This window comes from Budorcas taxicolor, chromosome 19 (assembly GCF_023091745.1).
Source record: "Budorcas taxicolor isolate Tak-1 chromosome 19, Takin1.1, whole genome shotgun sequence".
NCBI lineage: Eukaryota > Metazoa > Chordata > Mammalia > Artiodactyla > Bovidae > Budorcas > Budorcas taxicolor.
In genome coordinates, this window is record NC_068928.1 from 46,759,801 (window position 1) to 46,785,496 (window position 25,696).

At 47.5% G+C, this 25,696-nt stretch overlaps 1 protein-coding gene across 1 annotated transcript in view; it reads right to left on the reverse strand.

The window, feature by feature from the left end:
- Window positions 1-25,696, reverse strand: part of MARCHF10 (membrane associated ring-CH-type finger 10) — an 89,751-nt gene that overhangs the window by 18,795 nt on the left and 45,260 nt on the right. The window contains exons 4-6 of the mRNA XM_052658761.1: window positions 13,626-13,778; window positions 5,955-7,377; window positions 1,287-1,453 (exon numbers count right to left, since the gene is read on the reverse strand). Coding sequence (XP_052514721.1) covers window positions 1,287-1,453; window positions 5,955-7,377; window positions 13,626-13,778 — 1,743 coding nt within the window. The remainder of the gene's footprint in view (window positions 1-1,286; window positions 1,454-5,954; window positions 7,378-13,625; window positions 13,779-25,696) is intronic.

Here is a 25,696-nt window from a genome sequence, read left to right on the forward strand (position 1 = left end):
TATGGATGATCCCATGTGTCCTCCAGTCTAATCCTGCCTAGCACACCCAGGCCAGAATTGGCATTTACAAGCATTTAGCAGCACTTTCATCACACATCTCATGAGTAATTTTTTCTGTTCTAGATGTTTAATTGGCCCAAATTTCTAGCAAGATAAAGCATCGCACGGCAGGGTCATTAGCTGCTGAGATCCACTTGTTCTTTGCTCTCTGAAGGGCTAGGTTCCCTGCTCACTGTGCAAAGATGCATATAAGCAACTCGGGCTGCGGTTGCTACATATCTATGGAGAAAGGGCCTTGGGGAGAGAAGAGTTAACCGGTTCATCCCGAGTGTTCATTCCCTGATTAAATGGTGTGCTGTGCTTGGTGAGGGGGCCTGGCCACAACCCATGGGGACAGGGTCAAGTTCTAGGTCTCCTGCGTCGTCTAGCACAATGACAACCAAGGAGGACAGCATGGAGGAGAGAAACAGCCTCTGGCTCTAGGGTAAATAGTTTGCAGAGATGGGGACTCTGAAAGACATAGCAGGTCTTTTCAAAGTAAACTCTTCTTTGCATTGGCGTCCCCCCTTTTTTTTTTGTTCAAGTTGCTCTTGTTCATAAATATTTTAAACAAACCTCTTGTTCTCTGCCAAGAAAACTACAGCCGACCTAGTGACGTGGCTATATTTAGGTTATAACCTCCCCAGGGTGTTGAGAACGGGGACTTCACACCCAGTTACAAGCTCTGTTAAAGACAGAGCTGCCGAAATGAGCACAATGGGAATCTCTTTATCTAATGTGGGGCTAGAAAAATTAGACTGGTATGCTTTTCCTTCCCCTGTTCCAGAAAGGCAGCTCAGCTCAGTTTCTGGGTGTCAAACCTCTCCACACCTCCCACCCTCTCTCACAAGTGAAAGGAAGCAGGTCTTGCTGGGGGTCTACCAGCTGTCCTGACTGCTGGGTGCTTGCTGAGGTCCAGCCATGGGCCTGTTGGTAGTTCCCTCCTTCCTAAGAGGTAATCCTAGCATCTCTGCTCAGGCCTCAAGCAGGAGTCGAATTTAATAGCACATTCCAGGATTCATCCCTAAGCCTTGGAAAAAAAAACCAACAAACCAAAACTAACTCATTTCTCTCCCATAATTTGAAAGCAGCGTTAGTCCTGATCCTGTCTGTCATGGGCCTGCCAGCAGGAGCCCTGGGCCAGTGCCCCGCTTTTCCCTGTTGTCGGGCCTCGTGGGTCCCACACAGCGGTGCCTCGTGTTAATTACGTATCGTGGCACGTAAGTCCTTCCGCCTTCCCCACCTACCTGATGTTATTTTCACTTTCAGCCATTTTTTCAGGCACTCCTGATGAACAAACCGCAGGCTTCCCACACAGCCGCACGGCTCCAGGAGAGGGTTGGTGGGGGAACCCCCGGCTATCTGACAGATGCGACACGAGTCTCCCTCCTCCTCGGAATCCTCCTCCAGGAGACTAAAAGGAAAACAAGCACTCGTCACCAGGAGTCTGCACGTCAGCAGTTTCCACAAATACCAGTTCCCACAAATGCTAGTTCCCAGAGCGTCCCTGGGGCCGGGGGAGAGGGGGTGGGGGAGGCGGAGGGAGCCTGGAGGGAGGAAGGTGGAGGGAGCACGATCTCCACAGCTGCGCCTTCCTGGGCCTCACCCACTGCTCCCTGCCACCCTGCCGCATGGTTACTGATAATAAGTGCATGGATTCTTGTCAGGCTTCTTTGCAGTTACCGATGGGGGAGAGCTCACCAGGAGAACCCAGCGCTCCTATCACACAGCTAGAGATTGGGAAAGGACTCCAGAGGGAAACTGAGCCAGAGGCTAGGAGCCCCTCTCCACACCTCGGCCACTGTGGGGTTTAGCTGGTGAGGTGTGTTAGTGAGTGTCGGGGGGAGGTGAGCGTGGGGGGATTTGTGGTCAGTAGGCCTGGGTTTGAGGCTTCCTCGAGTTTGATGACATGCTGCTTAAGCTTCCCAGGTCTCTGTTTCCTCAAGCGTAAAGCCATGAGGATAATCTGACAGCTGCTACCTGCTTACAAGGGCGGTAGGGCAGCCTGGGTGCAGGTGATGGTGATAAGGTGCTTCTGGAGCCTGTCGAGCAGTGGCAGGTGCAGACCACTCAGTAGATGCTGGTTGGGATGAATGATGAACCAGGGAACTTGGACCTGAGCTCACCAGTACCCTTGCCAGTGAATTATGCCGACATTCCAGAATATAAGCTGCTGGTATGTGATGAAGATGGAATTAATGAAAGTGTAAGCAAACATAGTTGTATCTCATAAACAGTAAATCAGGAATAGCTGGTAGATATTTCTGTAGGGAGGCTTTTGAGAAGCCTAAGGCTATTTTTTTGTGCTTTAGAATCTTCATGGGCCTGGGGACTGTCCGGTCAAGGAAAGGAAAATTGGCTGGAGACTAAAATCAACAGAGAGGAAGAAATAGCCATTGCTCTGGACATAGGAGAGTATGCTCAGTTTCTTAAGAGAATTTTCTCCCCAAGAAAGGGAAGTTCAATGAAAAGGAACAGAATTACACTTTCTCGTGATATTCACCAACAAAAGAAGAAAGATGCCATGTTTATCAAAAAAAGACTCCCCCAGATAATCTATAGATTCAATGCAATTCCAATGAAAATCCCAACAAGCTGATGCTTAAATGTTTGTATAGTGAAAGATTCTTATGGAACAAAATGGAGAGGGAGGCTTTGCTCTGATAAATTGATAAAGCTGCAGTCATTGAGATGATGTTCTTCAGGGAAAAACAAAAAGGCCAATAGGACAGAACAGGGAGCCCTGAGACAAACTTACACACTTATGTCATATGACAGATGGGGCTCTGCAGGGGGAAGATCCTGGGTATTCAAAATGCATACCTCACACCACACATTAAATGTCACACTGAAGTCCAAAATTCATTTCACGTTAAGTCCTAAGTATGCAAAGCAAAACTGTAGAGATTTTGGAAAAGAGGAGGAAGAATGTTGCAATGACCCCAGGTTACAAAGCATTTCTTAATTAAGATAGCAAGATACAAATCACAGTCCAAACAGAAGATGGATACAATTGACTGCATTAAAACTAAGAATTCATTTTCCTTAAGAAAACATCAAGAAAGAGGAGATACCAACTCTCAATACAAATTGAGAAAAGATATGTCGAAAATATAACTGTCAAAGGATCAGATTAGTTGCCAGAATATATAACGGGTTCTTTATATATATATGAAGGATTCTTAACATAAAAGAAAAATATTCTAAAAGAAAAATGGGCAGAAGACATAGGTAAGCATTTTATGAAAGAAGCAAATGGCTGTTTAACATTTAAAAGAGTCAAGAGGGACTTCCCTGGTGGTCCAGGAGTTGACTCATCTTGCAGGGGGCACAGGTTCAATCCCTGGTGGGGAAGACCCCCTCTTGGAGGAAGAAATGGCAAGCCACTCCAGTATTATTGTCTGGAGAATCCCATGGACAGAGGAGCCTGGCAGGCTTCAGTCCATGGAGTTGCAAAGAGTCAGACACAACTGAAGCAACTCAGCACGCACTGTGCTAAGTGTAACTATCACTGAGACAGTACACATCGTACACATCATTGTACACATCGTTGAGACAGTACGTTAACTTGCACAGTGGAAGCTGTGCTACTCACCAGCCCAGCAAGCCCACTCTTACATAGATATACCGGAAGACCCTTCACATGTATGCCAGGCGACATTTACAAGACTGATCATGCAGTCCCGTGTACAGAGAACAGTAGAGGATGCAAACGTCCATTGACTTGTGGTATATTTTTAGGACGAAGAAGTCTGCAGTGGTGAAAGCAAATGCATTAAAGCCCGAAAATATCAACCAGGATGCATCTGCCTAATGATAAAGTGGGAAAAGCAAGTCACAGAAGAACGGCTGTTCCATTTCTCTGGAGTTCAAAAATAATAGTAACATTTCTACAGAATTCGAAAATATACACAGTGTGTTGTTTAGGAGTGCATATACTCATATGGTGAAGCCATAAGGCAAAAAACTTCCAATAGCAACAACATAAAAAGCAAAGGAATTATAAATTCAATGCAAGAATGGTTTCTAGGGGCAAACAGTCAGATTTGACTGAGCACCTAACACACACACACACACACACACACACACACACACACACACACACAGATATACGGGGTGTTAGGAGGGAGGAGATGAAGGGAGGACATGAGGAGGTAGGGTGGTTGAGGGGCTCACAAGCTCCAGTGAGTTTCTGTCTGTTGGAAGGTAGTCATACAGATGCCTAGGTTTTGTTCTAATTCTCCAGATGTGTGTGAATGTTATATACTTATTTGTATGTTTCCAACTAGTCAAGGGAAAAGTTTAAAGAGTGTAAGTGGCATTGAGAAATGGGCTTGAAATCTTAAAATAAGGCATATTATAAAATATGACTATGTTTACCAAAAACTGCATTTGTATGAAAAGACCAAAGACTGGAAACAAAGTTTTTCACAATGCTTTTCTCTGGATTATAGGGTTATTGGTGATTTTTCTTTTAAGTTTGTATTTTTAATATTTTCCAAAATGAATGTTTTTCAAATAATTAGAATGGCATAAGGTTTATTATATACAGAAAAAGAGAGTATCTGATGAACACAGTACACAAATAATAGCTGTTTAATGCATTACTACAGCTGGATGTAGATGCATTTTTAACAGAAGTCATTTTTCACCCAAAGGCATTGCTTTGGGATGATGGAAATCCAGACCCCTGACAAGTGGGTTTAAAAATGTGTTTTGGGGTAGGTGAGGATGGATTGGTGCTGAGACCTTTTGGCCCTTTACCCTGGGTCAGTCTTTTGGTAGTTTGATATGAAAAAAAAAAAGTGCCACTAACAAGGAAGTTAACTTCATCCCTGCAGTTGGAGAATAGCTATAGGAGTGTGTGTGCATTCTGTCTTAAGTCTTATCTTTTCCTCCTTTTTGCATTCAAATTCACTGCCATGGAATTTTCTCACTTGCAAATGAATACTAATAAGTTAATGGCCCAGTGAGCCATACTAACACACAAGAAAGAGGGCTTGCCTTCAAAGAACCACTTTCCAGATCAGTAAGCCAACATCAGGGCATGGTAACCCCTAGGAGGAGTGAAATGGTCAAATCCTGACATGATGCTTAATGATGGCTTTAAAAAGTATCATATTTCATAGTTGTGAAATATCCCCAAATCATCTCACAAGAAAGGAGAGATCAAAGAAAAGAGCAATTCAAAAAAGATCTGATTTCTCTTTCTCATGTGTGAGAAACAGCACAGAAAATGGAAGCAGTGGTCACCCCAGCGTGGCCCTTCAGAGAACTGAGGTAACTATGGTAACTGTTTGAGACTGGCCTTGTAGTTTGGAAGATTCAAATTCTCGAACTGTTGGTTGGATTTGCCCAGAGTCCCATGGGGGAGAGCTGGTGAACTTCAAGTGCTGAATGGCTCCTTCTCTGGGGAGACAGCAACCTTTTCGTAAAACTCTCTAATTGCTGGGAGTGAGGGGGTGGGTAAGGGCAAGCCATATGTAACAGTCAGAAACCCTTGGGAGTTCCCTGGCTGTCCAGTGGTTAGGACTTGAGCTTTCACTGCAGGCAGCATGGGTTCAGTCCCTGGTCAGGAAAGTAAGTTACTGCGAGATACGCGATGTAGCCAAAAGACGTTCTATCTGGCAAACTTGCCTTTCGTACAGTTATAGCATGCAAGGAAAAAAAAACACTTTGGGAATACTGAAGACATTGGGCTGGAACACGGGATGTTTCTTTGAAAATATATATATTTAAAAAGCAACAAAATAGACAATTTTCTTGAAAGAAGCAATCATTGAAATGTCAAGGAAGGGCTTACCTGTGACTTAAAATCCCATGAACCTTTTTAGGAAAGCACTGCTTTTTGCCATTCGAGAAATGGAATTTTAAAAACATAGATGCATATTCATATATTTATGAAAACCCCTCACCTTTCTTGTATTTTCTTGAGTTTCTCAGGATCCGTCTTCATTTTAGGGGCTCCCTTGGCATTGGTAAAGCCAGAGAACTCCATTCTGCTCCCATTCTCATTTTGGTTTGGGAACTCAGAGACTGCAAAGAACGTAAAAGGTCTATTTTCTTGCAGAGACTGCGCCATGTGCAAGGGGGCTTGTACATTCATTCCTGATGGGGAGGAGCTGGAAGACTCCATCAAGGACAAGTTGCCCTGAGGATTCGGCAAGAGATCGTCTGTATATAACGGAGCCTCCTGAGACGGGCTTGTTGAAGTAACATCTTCTGCTCCCCTGACATCAAGTTCATGTGTACTATCTACTGGAAGGTAACTGCAATTTTCAGCACCAGCAAGTAGATTCCTGTTCCTAATGGGGGACAGTGGTTGACGATTGTTAAACCTGGAACTTCCCTCCAAGTCTGAACTGGGAACTAAGGTAGATGATGGGGGCAGGTCTGCCAGAGTATCATCTCTCAGAGTGAAATGTGTGACTGATCCAAGCATGTTATGGGACGAATTCACTGATGATCTTGGAGTCGTTGGTCTACCAGCAAGGAAAGAATCAAGAGGGTTACTAGACTCACTTAAATAGGCGTGCCAGTCTCTTTCATAAGCACGGGTTCCAGGCCTCTGTTCCATAGAGATACCATCACGGGATTCATTTGCAGCATTGATGTCCTCCTCCAGGCTGGGTTCGGACTGGGTGTCCCATGAATGAGAGGCCTTTTTCTCACTTTCACAGTCACTGCTGTCTTTCCCTTTAATAGATCCCCCATCAGACACCCCAGGGTCTTGGGACATCCTTTGCCCGGCAGAAGACTGCTCTGTCACCGGCGCCATTGCATTGCTAATTCTTAGGGAGCCATGGCTGGCCTCACTTCTCCTTATAGAATTGGCTCTGCAGTGTGCAGGATTTTCTTCAGAATCTTTATTTTTGGCCTGAGTGGCCAGTGTCCCCAGGAGTCTGCTTCTCTTATGACTGGAAGGGGAATGGGGCGGGTGCATGCCAGCCATCAGAAGCTCTTCCTCCATGTGGATTTCCTCTTCTGTGTCATCATGGTCACCTCCAGGGTTTGAGGATAAAATGGAATAGAAGTCTTCGTCTCTGAACCGAAACATGGTTCTTCTCGGCCCTCCCAGGGCGCTGGCCGCAACTGGTAGCCCCAAGGACTCATCCAACTCTTGGGGACTGTGTGTTCCTTGGAAGGCCTGGGGTAGGGCTGAGTGTGGCGCGCTCTGGGAGCGCGTGCCTGGGTCTCGTTTTCTGGCTCGTTCAGTGGGGGTGTTTTCTATCACCATTACTCCTTGGGAGGATGGGACCAAGTTTCTTCTCTCTCGAATGGGCCTCTTCAGCTTGGGGTCACGTGCCCATGTTGGATGTTCTTGTTGAACTATCGGATCTGCATTGAGAAAAGACAAGCTTAATCATTTTACTGTGAGTGCTCGCGGATGCAGGACCTCTTAATACCGAGTGGGAGAGTCCTGTAAGGCAACCAACAAGCCCTGGAGAGGGAAACGGGCACGGTTAAAGCGGCTGGAGGTACTGAAAGTGTCCAGGAGAGTCAGCCTCAGTAAGTCACTCAGTCACGTCTGACTCTTTGCAATCCCATGGACTGTACGTAGCCCACCAGGCTCCTCTGTCCATGGCCTCAGTTTACCACCTACAAATTCTGTTTTGCATACTTGTGGAGCTCAGGTTGGTCCTGGGGCCGTGGAGTGACCCTGAGGATACAGATCTTTTCTGCAGAAGCTCTGGGAAGACTGTCCAGCCCCCACATCAGTCAGGGCTGATGATGAGTAAAACCTCTCATTCAATATGAATATGATTTTCATATTCATACCTGTATTTGTTGAGAAGGAAGACCAGCACTCCAGGAATGCCTATTACAGAAACTACCAGCACTGTCCCATCCCAATACATTCATACTCCTGCTTCACATGCAGCTTCACAGAACCTTAAGAAATGCATGGTCCACTGTGGCAGATTGGAGGAAGGCTCTAGAAACTGGCGTCCTATTATATTGATGATTGCGGTTACGCTTACTATTCCGTGCCGATAAAAATCATAACTCTCTCATGAAATCACGATCTCCCCTTTTTCACTAGCCCCTCATCAGTTTGTGACCTCTGGCTATCATAGAATTCCTCTCCATTGTCCCCTGAATCGAAAGTATAGGAGATGTAGAAGGAGGAGGGAGGGTGAGTGCCCAAATGGGTGGGATCCTCTGAGGGTGAAATGGTTTGGCCAAAATGTACCTTGTAAAATTAACGAATAAACACAACTTATGAGGGCAGCATGCTAACTGTGCTATATACATTAGGAAGTCCCATAGCTTGCCAAGACCCTATTTCCAGAAAGTGATGGAGCGAACATTTGAATTCAGGTCTGCCTGAGGCTGCAGTTTGTCTCCATAACCACTACCCTGCTTTGCTCCTGAAGAAACAATTTCCTTATGAAAATAAGGATCTACTTCATTCGTCACGTGTGAACTGCTGAGCGCTTTTACCCCCGGAGTGTGGATCGAACACTTCCCCCATTCCACTCACCTGTGTCCCCTCCTGCCGTCAGCCCTCCTTCCGCCCCACCCTCCCCTCCCCTGCTCCCCTCCCTGCTGTCTTGCAGGGTCTGGTGAGGTGCTACTGTCCTTATCCTTCTAAAGCAATTCACCCTGTAGGGTGGCCAGGACTCCACAGCTTTAGGAAGGCCTGGGTGGTAAACAGCTCAGGCAGGCAAAATGCAAATCCTCTGAGTGTGCAGCTTAGCTAAAGGCCAAGCCCATACAGACTCGCTTTAATGGAGCTCCCAGGGAGCACCAGTCCTGGTCCCTCTGTAAGCCTCTTTTTACTGTGAACCGCATGGGACACTCAGGGACGCAGTGAGAATCTTTACTCATTGGCTCTTCTGGAAATCAGTTAAGCTTTCTTATCAGGCTCCTCCTGGGTTTTATAAACCCCAGTAAGAGACGAAGCAGTGATTCTAGGATGCTCTGGGTATGTGGCTGTGGAAACAAAGGAGTGGCGCTGTGTTTCCACCCAGGCTGGGCTGATGGTTTTTTAAAGAAAGAACAAATGCTTCGATGCAGTGATCTGAATTCTCTTGATATATATATCTGTTGTCGTGCTCATGTTCAGTCGAGTCTGACTCCTCATGACCCCTGGACTGTAGCCCACCAGGCTCCTCTGTCCATGGGATTTCCTAGGCAAGAATATTGGAGCGGGTTGCCATTTCCTCCTCCACGGGATCTTCCCAACCCAGGGATCGAACTCACATCTCTTGTGTCTCCTGCATCAGCAGGCAGATTCTTTACCACTATGCCACCATATGTGTGTATGTATAAGTATATATATATATATTACATGTACACACTGCCGTTTTTATTTATTTTTGGCTGCACTGGGTCTTCACTGCTGCATGTGAGCCTTCTCTAGACGTGTCAAGCAGGGGCTGCGCTCTAATTGCGGTGCGTGGGCTTCTCACTGTGGTGGCTTCTCTTGTTGCAGAGCACAGGCTCTAGGGCGCACGGGCTTAGTTGCTCAGTGCCATATGGAGTCTTTCTGGGCCAGGAATCGAACCTGTGTCCTCTGCGTTGGCAAGTGGGTTCTTCCACTGTCCCTCCAGGCAAGTCCATATATATGTCTTTTTGTGTGTATATATATTTTTTTCTTTGAAGAAAAAGGTAGTTTGGAGGATTCAGAAGTATAGTCTTCAGTTGGTTACTTTTCATTTTGAATGTGACTGGAGAAGGAAATGGCAACCCACTCCAGTATTCTTGCCTGGAAAATCCCATGGACAAAGGAGCCTGGCGGGCTACAGTCCATGGGGTAGCAAAGAGTCACAGACATGGACTGAAGTGACTGAGCACAAGGGCCTCAGAGATTAGCTAGCAGGTGCTGAGACCTGAATCTTCTGGTTGTGAACACACAGAGCTGCTCCTGTGCCCTGAGTCTGTTTAGTTCAGGCCCCAGGAGACCCCCCCACCCCCACCCCCAACAGGCTATCAGCTAGCTAGCTAGCTAGATAACAAGAATCAGTTTGAGTGGCTTCTGAAACCCAGAAACTGGAAACAGCAGGAGCCACAGCTTATTTCACGGAAGCCATTGACACCAGCCTCTGGGGCAGGAGGAGTCACAGGGTAAGTGCTGCCCTGCAGCGCGTGCAGATTCCAGAAACGCCAGGGAGTGCGTCTCCACCCTTCCTCACCACCCCAGCTGCCTTCCTCTTTAAAAATTCAGTCCCTGTGTGTGTTTCCCCTAAAGGTGGCAGACTGTGCTATTCTATGTTTATGCTAGTTTAACCCTTTTTCTTGTGTCTATCAAATAGGGAGCAGATTTCATAGCTCCAGGCCTGGGATGACCCCTAGACTGCATGTGTCCAGGGATGCAGTCTTTGCAGATCAGGCCTTGCAGATGCTGCCGAGTCCTCTCTGAGGCCCTGCGTGGGCTCCAGCTGTGAGCGGAATGCCTGCTGTTTCCAGGAGCCCAACTAGGTGCGACTGAATGTTGTAGGAGCAACGAGATGAAACCAGAAAAAGCACCTCTCTGCCCGAAGGCTGTGGCTTTGTTCTAGACTTCTACATGTGCTTGACCAACAGTTTCATCTGTTTTGACAGCCATAAACTTTTAACTGTTTTCCTCTGGTTAATAAAAGTAGTTGATAGAAACCTTGGGAGACACACAAGAGGATGAAGAAGAAGTAAAAATTACCAAGTATCTGAAACTCAGAGGAACATCGCTGCTGCTGCTAAGTCGCTTTAGTCGTGTCCAACTCTGTGCGACCACATAGATAGGGGCCCACTGTCTCTGGGATTCTCCAGGCCAAGAACACTGGAGTGGGTTGCCATTTCCTTCTCCAGTGCATGAAAGTGAAAAGTGAAAGCGAAGTCGCTCAGTCGTGCCGGACTCTTGACGACCCCATGGACTGCAGCCTACCAGGATCCTCCATCCATGGGATTTTCCAGGCAAGAGTACTGGAGTGGGGTGCCATTGCCTTCTCCGAGGAACATCGCTGCTGTTCTGGAATTCAGAGGTGGGTTGCAAACTCAAGACCCCAGGCTACTTTTATTTTGCAGTTGTCTGTGAACCCTAAGTTACTTGCCTTCAGGTGGAGTGTGTCTGGCTGACTGCAAGCATCCGAGCCGTTGTTAGGTACTTCTCCTGCCCTACCCACCTGTTCCCTGAAGACATTTGAATTTACAACCCAGGGCTTGCTTATCTAGAAATACTATTTTTAAAAACAAAATTGGGTATTTGGGTATATACAATTTTATGTCCTGCTTTCTTTCCCTAAACATTTTTATTGTGAGCACTATCTCCTGCCATTAATTATTCTTTAAGAATATGATAATGATTCTACTCTAAGGGTACATTATACAAACCCTTCCCCTGTTGTTGGGTATATAGATTGTTTCCAGATTTTTGCTGCCACAAATCACACCATGATAGACATCCTCGCTCATACCTCCTAGATTGCAGGTCTTATTTTCTTAGAATAGATCCATAGGAGTGGAATCGCAGGCTCTAAAGACGAGGACACAGGTTGCCAAATTCCAACCTGTGGGCCACCAGGTAGGATATGAAAGCATCTCTCCTAACTGTGGTGGTTACTGGGAACGTATGCTGCGGGCTTGGCATAGCACCTGAGTATCTGTACCTGGGAAATGTTAGTCAGTAGTTTCACTATCAGTATTGAGCATTATTTTTTATATAATTTTGTTTATCATATTTGTTTTTTTATATTTGGCTATGTGGGCTTTTGTCTAGTTGGGGTGAGCAGGGGCTGCTCTCTAGTGGGCAGCCTGTGGGCTTCGCTTGTTGCAGAGCACGTGCTCTCGGGGGCACAGGCTTCAGCAATTGTGGCACACTGGCTTAGTAGCTCCGCAGCCTGTGGGATCCTCCTGGATCAGGGATCGCACCCATGTCTTCTGCATTGGCAGGTGAATTTTTCACCACTGAACCACCAGAGACGTCGTTGAGCTTTATTCTTAGCCGATTTGGTAGGCCAAATTTCTCTCTTGTAAATTTACATTTACTACTGAGTGAGCTTGAACTTTTTGCCTGCCTCCCCAGACTTTATTAACCACCTGTATTATTTCTTCTGTGAAATTGTCTGCAGTGCCTCTTCCCCAGTTTTCCGATTAGGTATTCATGTTTTGCTTATTGATTTGTGAGTGCTTGCAATATATTAGCTCTCTGTCACGTTTGCTTTGGATCTCTTGCTGACACAATTCAAACATCTGGCTCCTACTCCAACTTATGCAAACTGCTTTATTGTATTTATTCATTTTTTTTTTGCAAACTACTTTGGAATGTTGGGGGGGAAAAAAAAAGGACCAGAGGCAAGATAAGGAGTCAGGGGTATAATAGAAGATCAGGACAAATTCTCAGTGAATCTCAGCGTAATGGAAGATATCTTCTGGGCACACGTGGAGGATTAGATGAGCCTCGTGGGTCAAGGAATGTTTGATGCATGGGGAACCCCACCTTCCAAACAGCAGTCTAGAGTTCACTGAGAACTGTGGGGGAGATGGCAGGAGAAACTAGCGGTAGTTGAGTGTCCGCTGTATTCAAGTGCTGCCGAGAACAGCACTTCCTTTTGTTATTCTAGCAAAGCGATGAGGTAGCTTTCATTATCCTTATTTTAAAACATGGGCACTGTAACCCAGACTGGCTTCTTGACCACCCCAGGCTGCACTGGGGAAGGAAGGAGGGCTGGAATTAGAAGTGAGGTCTGCCCTTCCTGCCAGGAGGCATTAGATCACTGGGGGCCCGTGGACTTTGAGTTGTTACAGAGTCACATGTGCTCTAATCGCCGCTAACTTCAAGCCATCCGAGTACATGTTCTATATTTACTTGTGTCCACCACAGTACATATCATACTTTTAAGTAAAGTCTCCTGCGTTCAGTGGGTGGTGAGGAAATGTGATGCTCAGTGTCTCCCCCAAGAGGACGAAACAGGTGCTCGGCTGGCAAGGTGAGCTGTCAAGTATCCCTTTCCTTGACTCCCAAGGGGGCTCCTTAGGACCTATTCCTCCTTTCCTTTGCCACCGCAGGAGAGGACAGCGAGGTTAGCAGAGCAGCGTGGCTCGGGCCTTGGGATGAATGCTCAGGACCAAAAGAGGAGGTGTCGGCCAAACCAGTGCTGTGAAATAAAGCCTATATCCACCTCTGTGTTATTTCTTAGATGGTAAGATCTTGACACCTTGGACCAGAAGGGAAAAAATCTCTGGGGGAGGTGAGTTGTCTGCCATCCACAGACCTCTATCCTCCCCTCCTGGGAGGTGGGTGGGGAACTGCGGTGGCGTGAGACATCCTCAGAGCTGGAAACTGCTTCTCTACCCTCCCCTACTTACCCCCAATACCTACCCCCCACCACCAAAATACCCTCTCCAGAAGCCTCACGGTGGGCATCCACTCAAAACCTTACATGGTCTCGCTTATGGAGTAACGGCAGAGAAAATGAAAACTCTCCCCACCCTGCCTTTGCCTGCCAGCCTCCCTCAGAGAAGGAAACTGGATCCAATAGTTTGTTTTTAAAACCTTTTAAGTATTTCATTGTAAGGTACACTCCCTTCACATAAAAAGCACACGGAATTCACCCTGTAACAGCGCAAATCAGTCTCCGAGGTCAGAGATGTATGAGCATCCTTACCTGTTCCCCTGAGGGCAGGTACCCTCCCAGGCTGCTGCAGTTTCTGTCTGCTGCTGTCCCCAGACAATCGTGGACTCCGCGTCTCTGGGCTGACTGTCAGTCTCCCCAGGTTTGGCCTCTTCTTCCTTGATAAAATCTGAGGTGCCTGGGCTGCTGAAAAGTGCAAAATCTTTTCAATAATTTTTTTTATAGGAAAACATCTTCATAGAAAGACTGCTCAGAGGGCCTGTGGTGGGGAAGGTGGTTAAGGGAATTAAAAAAAAAAAAAAACCGGAGGCGAGGGAGAAGCTGGATTTGAAACCTGGTTCTATAACCTTGTAACCATGTGGGCTTGGACAGATCACTTCCGGGAGCCTGTTTTCCCCACCTGTGACATGGGAATAATAATACCTACTTCACAAGGCTGTGATCACCATTCATGAGCACCCCCTGACACCTGCCATGCGGAGTCTGAAGGGGGTCCTTCCTTTTGCTAAGAAGTTTCTAGCTTCCAGTTCATAGATATTGGGATGGGCTTGCTGTTAAAACCTTCAAGAGCCTTTACCTTTGGGACACACAAAGCCCGGCTCCCCATGTCCTCATCTAAACTTGAATCACAGTCTGTTCTGAAACTACATATTCGTATCTCCAGGTTGTTTATTAGCAACTAATATGGTCTTCCAGAAAGATTCCAAGCATCTGGGGACCTTTTTTTTTTTTTTTCTTTTTGCCTGTGTGTTACCCACCACTGGGTGGGGTTGATACATTCCCTGGAAGACAGTAACTGAAGTGCCAATTCTAATTGAGTTCCCGGTAATATATATTTTTAAAGTCACATTTTGAATTAGGTTGCTAATTGGTATGAATAATCTCAAGTTTCCTCTTCACATGTATTCTCAGGGCATGTGAGCTTGGGGAAAGGGTTTTGTTGTTTTCCACGCATCTCTACAAGTTCTCAAGTTCACAGGCAGTTAAAGATTGTGAATTTCTAGATGAAATGCTTCCAGGAGAATTTGCCTGGCTCATCTCCTCTTGGACAGTTCAGAACTTTCACAAATAGCCAGCAGCCAAGGGGGAGGGTGGGTAAAGCTGGGAAGGGTCTCTGAGTTGTATGCGAGAGCACAGCCTTCCTTGGCGCATGAAGACAACTGGATTTATGTCCCACAGTGTAAGTTGTGGTTATGTGGATCTTTTTAAATCAGATTGAGGAAAGGAATGGAAGTTCTCCTTGGCTGCCCGTGAAGCCTGGTTTAAAACAATGATTAGCTACAGCTTACTTTCCCTGACAGGCCCTCGTCGGGGGAACTTGCTAGAAGGGGGAGCTGCCGGTGGTGTGGGTTCCAGCTTAGGGCACGTCGGTGGAGCCCAGAGAGATTGTGGGCATGACCAGAAAGAGAATTCTCCAGAAAATGAGAATACATTCTTTGGAGAGTGTAGGATGATGATTAGACAGGATCTCACTGACTGAGTTGGGAGAGAGGAGGGTTAGAGAGGGATGGAGGGCTTAACAGTAGGGGATCCTGCCCCCCTACCCCAGAAGCTGCGTTCCTCTGGCCCATAGGCTTCTCCCCGTCACTTGAGGCCTTATTCCTCTGCAGCTCTCAGAAGTCATCAACTGCCCCCTGCCTAGCACCTGACAGATGGGTGTGGCTGGGCGGGGAAGCAGCAGGATCATTCTTTATTGAAGAGGAAACAGGAGGACGACCAGGGAAGGGGCAGGCTTGGGGCACAGGCCAAGTCCAGTGGGTATTCAGGACCTGGCTCAAAGGTCCTTTTTATGAGGATTTTACTTTGATTTCCAGCCGAATATTCAGATTTCCTTCACACCCCAGGCAGCAGCCCTCCTGCTCCCCCACCCCATCCACACCCCTATGCCCCCTGTCTCCCAGAGGGCCTTTTTCCTCCAGCCTGCACTAGCTTGCTCCAACCAACAGGTCACTGGAGGTCTGCTTTGGCCAGAACTTTCAGGGTCCTTAGGACCTTTATTATTTAAATATTCCAAGATTGCCTCAGAATTGTGTCTTTTCTCTCCAACTAGACTGTAAGCTCCTTAAGGATGAGGACCCTGTCTTAGCCAGCCTGTGTGTTTTCTCAAACTCTCTTGCAGGACAAGTAATAATCACTTAGTATGGTTTATAGGGCTTGAGAAGATGCATTCAGCTGAAAACTATGGGGAATTCTAAAAGTAGAACCATTTTTTCCCTTGTGCTGAACACCCAAGATAACTTAATATAACAGATTAGTCTGTTTTGTTCAGAAAAGTACTTACTTCAAAGCATTGGCTCTCTTAAGTGATTTCCAGAATGATTTCCATAACCACGTCTCCTCTAATTGAGTTCCCAGCAAACTAAAGTAATAAAACTGAAAAAACTAGAGATTGTTTGACCAGGTCTGGCAGTGAAGAAAATACTGCTGGTAGTGAAGCCAGATTCCTCTGACTTTGGGCAGTTTGTACCTCAGTATCTGCAACTGTAAAATGGGAATATTTGCATCCTGTTGAGTTATTGTGAAGTTTAGCAATAATGTAGGTAAATGGTCTAACTCAGTGTCTGGTGCTTATTAGCTGCTAAAAATGGTAACTGCTGCTTCTGCCATAAACAGTGATAATAATACCACCAATAATAATTGGAAATCTGAAGTCACTCCCCTGAGAGAACCAAATTTGACCAGAAATGTATTATTATGCAGGCTTTATAGGTTGAGAATAACTTATTCAGCACCCTTTATTCCTGTGTAATTCTTGCTGACTCTCTTCTTTAATCCTATTACAAAATTCAAAAGACAAATAGCAACTCTTTTTATTGTAATTTGTTCAGCAAATGCCTTTTCTGTGTAATAATCCAAGGGCTTACAAAGATGAGTAAGACATTTTGGCCTAAAGATTATAATCTAACTTGGCTGCACCACTGACTTCTTCCCTGTGATACCCTTTAGGTTCTATGGAAAGCAAAGTCTTATGAAATACTCCTTATTTTCCATTTGCACCTGCATTTACAAATGAAGTGTCCTAAGCTGCCTGCAGTACAGGAGATCTGGGTTCAATCTGTAGGCTGGGAAGATCCCTGGAGACGGGACTGGCTACCCACTCCAGTATTCTTGCCTGGAAAATTCCATAGACAGAGGAGTCTGGCAGGCTACAGTCCGTGGGATCACAAAGAGCTGGACAGGCTAGCAGCACACAAAGTGCCTAGTTTGTTTGTATCAATACATGGATTCCAGTTGCTAATCACCTTACTCACATCCAAAGTGAACAAAACCTCAGGCCATGGGGGCCTTCCTAAGATGATCTTCATGACAGCATGCTGCTGCTGCTGCTAAGTCACTTCAGTCGTGTTCGACTCTGTGCGACCCCATAGACAGCAGCACACTAGGCTCCTCTGTCCCTGGGATTCTCGAGGCAAGAATACTGGAGTGGGTTGCCGTTTCCTTCACCAATGCATGAAAGTGAAAAGTGAAAGTGAAGTCGCTCAGTCTTGTCCGACTCTTAGCGACCCCATGGACTGTAGCCTACCAGGCTCTTCCGTCCTCGGGATTTTCCAGGCAAGAATATTGGAGTGGGGTGCCATTGCCTTCTCCCATGATAGCATGCTACATATACTAATTTTTAGGAAGACTAAATTATACTGACACTAAAAGGTGAAATATAACTTCCTCTCCAGGTAGTAAGACTGAGCCTTTGCCTTACAGAGGATGGAGCAAGTTGTGTTCAGAAGTTTTGTTGCCAGGCAACCTATCAACCTGAAGTTTGTCACTGAATTTTGGGAAGACTGTGGCTTGCTTTGGGCACCATGAAACCCATTCCTTCTAGTATCTGCACAAAGGGATGCCTCCAGTAGCCAAGAAATCAAACAGCTGTTTACACAGACGGTGTCTGCCTCAATTGTCTGTCTTGACATTGCTGGGACACCAATTGTTGACTGAACAGTTCTTAATTTGACCAGCAAAGGAGAAAAAAAGTAGAAATCTTATATTTATACAAGACCTTGACGACTGGAGATTAGTTCAAGATAGTGGAGAAGGGCGTGCACTCACCTCCTCCTGTGAAAGCACTGAAATCACAACTAACTATTGAACAGTCATTGACCAGAAGATGCTGGAACACACCAAAAAAAGATCAACCATGTCCAAAGTCAAAGGAGAAGCCACACTGAGATGGTAGGAGGGGCGCTGCTGCTGCTGCTGAGTCGATTCAGTCGTGTCCGACTCTGTGCGACCCCATAGACGGCAGCCCACCAGGCTCCCCCGTCCCTGGGATTCTCCAGGCAAGAACACTGGAGTGGGTTGCCATTTCCTTCTCCAATGCATGAAAGTGAAAAGTGAAAGCGAAGCCGCTCAGTCGTGTCTGACCCTTAGCGACTCCATGGGCTGCAGCCTACCAGGCTCTTCCATCCACGGGATTTTCCAGGCAAGAGTACTGGAGTGGGCTGCCATTGCCTTCTCCGAGGAGGGGCGCAATCATGATAAAATCAAGTCCCATACCCACTGGGTGGACGACCCAAAAACTGAGGAACACTAGTATCACAGAAGTTCTCCCACTGTTGTGAAGGTTCTGAGCCCCATGTCAGGCTTTCCAGCCTGGGGATCTAACAGGAAATCCTCAGGGAATCTCTCTGTAAAACTTAGCAGGATTTGATTGCAGGACTTCCACAGGACCAGGGGAAGCAGAGTCTCCACTCTTGGAGGCCACACACAAAATTTTGTGTGCACTAAGACTCGGAGAAGAAGCAGTGTGACCCCACAGGAGACTGAACCATACCTACCTGCTGGTGTTGGAGGGTCTTCTGCAGAGGCACGGATTGGCAGTGGCTCACCACAGGGACAAAGGCACTGGCTGCAGCAGTCATAGGAAGTACCCTTTGGCATGAGCTGTCCTGGAGATCACCATTAGCTCCCCCATATAGCCTGCAGATTCCAGGGATGGGTTGCCTCAGATCAAAAAACTAACAGGGAGGGAACACAGACTTAGCCATCAGCAGACAAGCAGATTAAAGTTTTACTGAGCACAGCCCTGCCCTCCAGAGTAAGACTGAGTTCTACACATCACCAGTTCCTCATATCAGGAAGCTTGCACAAGCCTCTTAGATAGCCTCATCTACCAGAAGCAAGAAGAACTATAATCCTGCAGCCTCTAGAATGAAAATCACAGAAATGGAAAGGCAGAAGATTATGTCCCAGATGAAGGAACAAGATAAAACCCCAGAAAAAACAATAAAGAAGAGACAGGCAACCTTCCAGAAAAAGAATTCAGAATAATGATAATGAAGATGATCTGGGATCTTGGGAAAAATAATGGAGTCAAATATTGAGAAGATGCAAGAAACATTTAATAAAGACCTGGAAGAACTAAGAAGGAAACAAATAGATGAAGAATACACTAGAAGGAATCAGTAGCAGGATAACTGAGGGAAAGACAGAATGGTGGAGGTCAATACTGCACAACAGAATAAAGGAAAAAATGAAATGAAGACAGCCTAAGAGACCTCTGGGATAACATTAGAAACACCAACATTTTCATTATAGGGAATGGCAACCCACTCCAGTGTTCTTGTCTGGAGAATCCCAGGGACAGGAGAGCCTGGTGGGCTGCCGTCTATGGGATCACACAGAGTCGGACATGACTGAAGCGACCTAGCAGCAGCAGCAGCAGCAGCAGCAGCAGCAGAAGGACAAGAGAGAGGGGATCTGAGAAGATATTTGAAGATATAATAGCTGAAAACTTCACTAACATGAGAAAGGAAATAGAACTTCAATCCAGTCCAGGAAACTCAGAGAGTCCCAGGCAGGATAAACTGAAGCAGGAACACACTGAAACACATACTAATCAAATTGACCAAAATTAAAGACAATGATAAGATGCTCAAAGTAACAAGGGACAATGATAAATAACATACAAGGGTTAACCCAGAAGGTTAACAGCTGATTTCTCAGCAGAAACTCTGTAAGCTAGAAGGGAATGGCATGATATATTTAAAGCAATGAAACAGAAGAAACTACAACCAAGAATACTCTACCCAGTGAGGCGCTCATTCAGATTTGACGGAGAAGTCAAAAGCTTTAAAAGTGAATAGAATTCAGCACCTTCAAGTCAACTTTACAACAAGTGCTGAAGAAACTTCTCTAGGCAGGAAACACAAGAGAAGGAAAAGACCTACAAAAACAGCCCCCCGCCCCCACCAAGGCCCCTGACGACTGAGAACCGAGTCCATTTAGTGGCCCATGTTAATTCCACGCACCTGGTCATCCTTTAACTCCTCACATCACTGTGTGAAGTGAAGTGAAGTCGCTCAGTCACGTCCGACTCTGCGATCCCATGGACGGTAGCCTACCAGGCTCCTCCCTCCATGGGATTCTCCAGGCAGGAGTACTGGAGTGGGTTGCCATTTCCTTCTCCAGGAAGGAGACACAGTTCTGGATAGACACATTTCTGGATAGACAAAGTGGAAAAAGAAAGGTGGAGAGAGAAATCCAATTCCTGAACCTGTACCCGTCCCGACTTTAACGCCCAGTGCCTAGGGTTGTGCCTGAGAGATGCCTTTTGAAAAGGTTTTATTGCTTCTTTTGGATCACGGGCAGAATTACAGCTTAACCACAAGAGCCGATGTTGCCCTGGTGGAACAGGCAGCCTTCTGTACAGCCACAAATAATCGGCCGTGTTTGTTTGCTGGTCTGAGTGTGCTGGAAAATGTGTGTTGTCTCACATCCCCAGAGGAGATCTTAATGAAAGCTTAATTATGGACCATAAATGTGTTTTATTTAGGGACCCAGGAGGTGGGATTTTTTTGATTTGGAGAGATGTAGGGCCTAATAAGTAGCCAGGAAAGAAAACATAAACAGTGTCTGAGGCCTTTCATTTGTCCCTCCCCGGTGTGGTCCTGAACCGGCTCTCACACCCAGCGTGGACGTCCCCCTCCCAGGGCCAGCTCCAGGACTACGATCGGACACGGAGGGGCCTGCTGGGTTTCTGGCAGTTATAATCCAAACTGTGCCAGACACAGGTGTGAAGAAATCAAATGAGTCTCGAGAGAGAGAGAGAGACTGAAAGAGGAAGGATGGGATTTTATTGGTCGCTCACTCCTTTAAGTGCTAGGAGAAGGCTAGTGAAGTGGCCGCAGCTGCCTGGTCTTCCTGTGCCCCCGACGCACCACACTGGCCAGCCGTGGGCCCCCCTCTTGTCCACCTGCCCTCCGGAAGCTTGAGGTCTCCCCCCTTCTCTTCGGCTCCACTGTGCTGTGTGCCCTGCCCTGCCGAGGGCCACTTACCACACCAGGTAAATTTTACTGGGCCGGGGGCCGGGCAGGCACAGCACAGGGGTCTCGATGGGCCTGGGGCTGGAGATGGGGAAGTAGCACAGGGTGGCTGGAGACTCGGGCACGGGGCCCGGGAAGGAAGGAGAGGGGCTCAGGAAGGGGGGGAAGCGGGTTGGAGGGAGGGGTGGTGGGGTGTCCTGGCCCGCCGGTGGGGAGGCGGGTGGCAGTAGTGGCAGGAGGAGGCAGCAGTAATTGGTATTGGGCTGCGGGACAGGGGAGAAAGCAAAGACGGAGCAGTAAGGGGAATATTCAACACAGAACAGCGGGTGCTCACTGCTGTCACCTGCACGAAAGAAAAAGAGCGGTCAGGAGGTAACACTTGCCCGGGGGAAAGGACATTCAAAAGGCTGAGAATGAATCAAAACTCAAACATCGTTCTTGAGGGGTGGATGGCATCTCCAAGTGCCTGGCTCCTGCCCAGGAGGCGCCTGGCTCGGGTCTCAGAGTCGCTGAAGAGTTAAGCAGGGCAGTGACATCACCATCACCCCCCTTTCCGGCCACTGGTCTCCGGCGTCCCCGACAGATGCAGGAAAGTTCTTCCCCACTAAGTTCCCATGTGGAAGCTCACGGGCCCTTCTCCTCTCCTACAGCCAGTCTAATTAGCTATTCTGGCAGCAACATATGGTGGTCTGCGGGGTCTCACTTAGGTAAGCCTCTCTCCCCCGATCTTCCAGCTGCCCACCCTGGTTGGGAGGTTGTGGTCATGCCCTAATCTGGCCTTTCTGTTGCAGAGGGGAGGCTTGGGGGAAAAGAGAAAGGAGCAGAGAGATCCTGGTGGGCTCACGGGCAGGGAGAGGGAGCAAGCAGGAAGAAGCAGGTGGACAGGAGGGAGGGGTCCAGGTGAAGTTAATGATTTGTTTGCTAACCTCACACTCAATCTGCCAGCCTTGCTGGAGGCAGAGTATGGGCGCCTGATGGAGTCACGATCCAGAGAGACCCCCCTCAGGCAGGACATATCTCTCTGCTCTGGCGCTCAGCGAGCTGGGTCACCTTGGATTGACGGCTTACCGCCTCAGAACCTGTTTCCTTGCCTGCAAAATGAGAGAGGTGTTCTCTCTAGCCCTGTTCCTGCCAGGGTGGTCCTGAGACCACAGCAGTGTGGCTGTCACCTGGCAGCTGCTTAGAAATGCAGACTTCCTGCCCACTCAAACCTACCGAATCATAACCGGCAGTTTATTGAGGTTCCCAGGTATTTCTGGAGAATTTTAAAGTTTGAGAAGCAAGGCTACAAGACAGTGGACCAAACTTATGATGAGAATCACCTGTAGAGCTTGTTAAAAAACCAGCTTTGCAGCCCCTTCATTGGAGAGACATGCTCTGAGTCAGGACAGGCCCCAGGTGTGTGTGTTTTATTAAGGACCTCCCTCGTGACTCTTAGCAACAGAGGAGTTTGGGAAATGCTGCGGTTGAACTTGGTTCCAAAGCTGAGATGCCACTGTTGGAGCCATTGCCTATAATGGAGGGCTCTAATCCTTAAGCACTTGAAAGTGCTGTAGGAGCTTACCCATCCATTTCCAAAGGCCTCTCTTGGCTCCTGGGTGGCTCCTACTTCTTGGAACCTTTCTCTGTAGTTGTCTTTCCCTTCCTTCCTCAACTGTTCTTGCACCTTCTCTCTCGTTAGTCCATCCACTCTCTCAGGGAAGACAGTCGTGTGGTTTCAGCCACCTCTTACTGCAGGCCCTTGGCTTCCTCCTGGTGGCCAGGAGTCCTCTGCTGAGCAGCAGACCTGGGTAACCAGGGGCTTCCTGGCATCTCTTCAGGATGTTCCTGAAGACAACAGCTACAGAATAAGCCTTGCCTTCTCCATGGTTTCTCAGCCGCCGTTGGCCTAGTTTTCTGGGCCAGCAATCTAAGATCTCTCGGATTCCTCCTTTTTCCTTTTCCCCATTCGTGACCCTCACCAAATTCTGCCAGGTTTACTTCTTTAAACTTTATCCTTCTGGCCCAGACCCTCTCCCTCTGCTTTTGCTCCAGGTCAAGCCCTTTTCAGGTCTCTCTGGGGCCACTGCAGTTGCGGGTAGTCTGGTCTTTTGGCTTCTGTCTGCCCTCACCCTCCTTGCCAACTCCCTTCCCTGGTCCCGGTCAGCTGCTAACAATGCTTATCTGGTAGCGTCCTTTCCCTGCTCAGCCCGCTGCTCCAGCACCTCCAGCATGACATTCAGGGCCCTCGGGAGCCAGGTCCCTGCGTACCTGGAGGGCACCAACTTTACACTTCCTAACTTGTAGCCTGATCCTGACCCAGAGCTTCTCAAACTCAACCTGTGCACACAAGTCTCCCAGAGAGCCTGTTCCATGCGGGAGCCTGTTAAGGCTGGGCTGGGGTTCTTGCATTTTTAACAAGTTCTCGGGTGATGCCCCGGTTCCTTGTCTGGAGATACCGTGAGCCCCTAGCCTCGCTGTAGTTCCTCCATGTCTGTCGGTCTGTCTGTCCGTCTGTCCTCTCTCTCCTCCCTCGTCCTCTCTTCCACACCTTTGTGTCTTCAGCACCTCTGCTGGGTGCACCTTCCTGCTTTAATCTCCTGTGCTCATTCGCTCAGTCCTGTCTGCCTCTTTGCGACCCCACGGACTGTAGGTCGCCAGGCTCCTCTGTCTATGGAACTTTCCAGGCAAGAATACTGGAGTGGGTTTCCCTTTCCTTCTCCAGGGGATCTTCCTGACCCGGGGGTTGAACCTGTGTCTCCTGCACTGGCAGGCATGTTCTTTACCCCTAGCCAGCTGGGAAGCCACCTTCCTCCTCTGGCCCTGGCTAAATCCCCTCCTTCAGGATTTTTTGCCCCACAGGCCCCTCCCAACACATCCTTAGAACTTTCCTTGGCCGGGGTGTGCTGGTGCCCCACCCTCCCACTAGGCTGGGAGCCCTGGAAGGCAGGTCCTGTGTGCTTGATTCTTGTATCCCCAGTATCTGTGTGGTGCCTGGCAGATAAGCAGGCAGTAAGTGAATACCGAGGTGCTGATTGAATGCATGATGGGCAGGAAAACCAAGGCTCCTTGTGCCACGTGCTCTGAGATGGTGGGGAGCAAGTTGAATGTGTTGCTAATATCCCATAGGTCCTGGGGGTCCCATAGACGGATGACTTTATTGATAATCAGAGTTAAACATTTTAAATAATCAACTTATGACCTGTCACATCTCAAAGTAGAATATCTTTGGTTGAGCTATTCTCTTACAGAGAGGCTAACCTGGGAGTGGCCTATGGGGCTGGGAGCAGGCTTCATAAGTAGAGGGGGTCTTTGGGATTAACCTTTACCTAAAGCCCAGTCTATACCCAGGATTTTAGTCCTCACAACTACCTTGTGGTGTTGGTAACCACTCCATTTTACTGATGAGAAAACTGAGATTGCAGAAGTTGCCAGTTTATAGGGTGAAGTAGACCAGAAATCTGAACCAGGACCTCAAATTCTGGGCTCTGTGATACCTGCGCCCCTCATTTAGGAGCATGACCATACATGGACTGAGAATTAGGCTTCAGTCTATAAATACAGGAGCATTTGCTATGTCAGTTGTTTTCTAACTTGGGCAGACAGCTTGGAAAGTTGTTGGACGCCGCTGGACTTGCCTGGAAACCCATTCATCACGGCCTCTCAGGGAATCTTCAACAGAACTGACTTGCCAGGTAAGTTATGAAGATTTGGGATTTGCCCTCAAATTTCTCTTCCTGGCTGCTCTTCAAGTGACTATTTCCCAATCCAAAAGAGACCACAGTTGTCTTAGAGGTGTACCTTTTAAAATATGAGTTTGCTGCTTTTTCTTAGTTTCAGACTCCATCATAAGCCCACTCTTAGGCTGACTAGGTCTTGCTACTCCTACAATCTGTATCTGGTAATGACTAACACTGAACTCAATAAGAAGTGAGGAGAATATCAAGACATTTGGCTCTGTTTTAAAGGGCAAGATTTTGGAAGCAGGCTCACCGGACTCCATCCAGATCACTTTTCCTGGCACATAATGAGAGGGACTGTGCCGGGGCTCCGGGTGAGAGGAGAGGGCAGGCGAGGGCTTTTACTTCCTATGAGCCTTGCACTCGGGGTCAGGAGCGTCTTAGGACTCTGGGTGTCAGACCCCCACAGCACAATGGCCTTTGGATGGCTCTACATGTCCTGGAAAGGAGAGGCAGCTCCTGTCCAAGTCAGGATGGGGCTGGGAGGTGTTCTGGGAACAGGCAGGAGTCCAGGAGCCTGTGGCCCCCACAGCTCCGTGCACTCAATGGGCCTGCTGTCTGCTCTGCTTCCCACTGGTTCATACAGGTCGATGGAAGGACTCAGATCCTGGGTACAGACTGGGCCTTTGGTAAAGGTTAATCCCCAAGCCTCCTCCCTCTGCTTCTGAAAGAAGAATATGTTAACTGGGCCAGGCTTATTTCTCACTCCACATCCATGTTCACCTTGATCAAGAAATAGAATTTCTGAATCGATTGCATGTCAGACCCAGCTAAGTCTTGACTCGCTGCCTGAGTTTTTCATGTCTTTTTGGAGGGAAAGCAAATCTCTGGCTTGATGAATGCTTTCTGATTGTTCATCTTTTTCCATTTGGTGTTTTGCTTTAAAAATTTAGGGTGTGGTAAAAATGTCTGTGCCTTTGTTTGTGTTAGGTGTTTAAAAGTACAACTCTGATTTTTGCTAAGGGAGAGAAGACTGAGGAAGGGGGAGGAGTTAACATAAAGACAAAACAAAATTTTCTAGTCCATTCTGCTTATTGAATAAAGCTCTTGTGTGCAGGATACCTTAGTGAAGTGAAAGTGAAAGTCACTCAGTTGTGTTTGAGTCTTTGTGATCCCATGGACTATA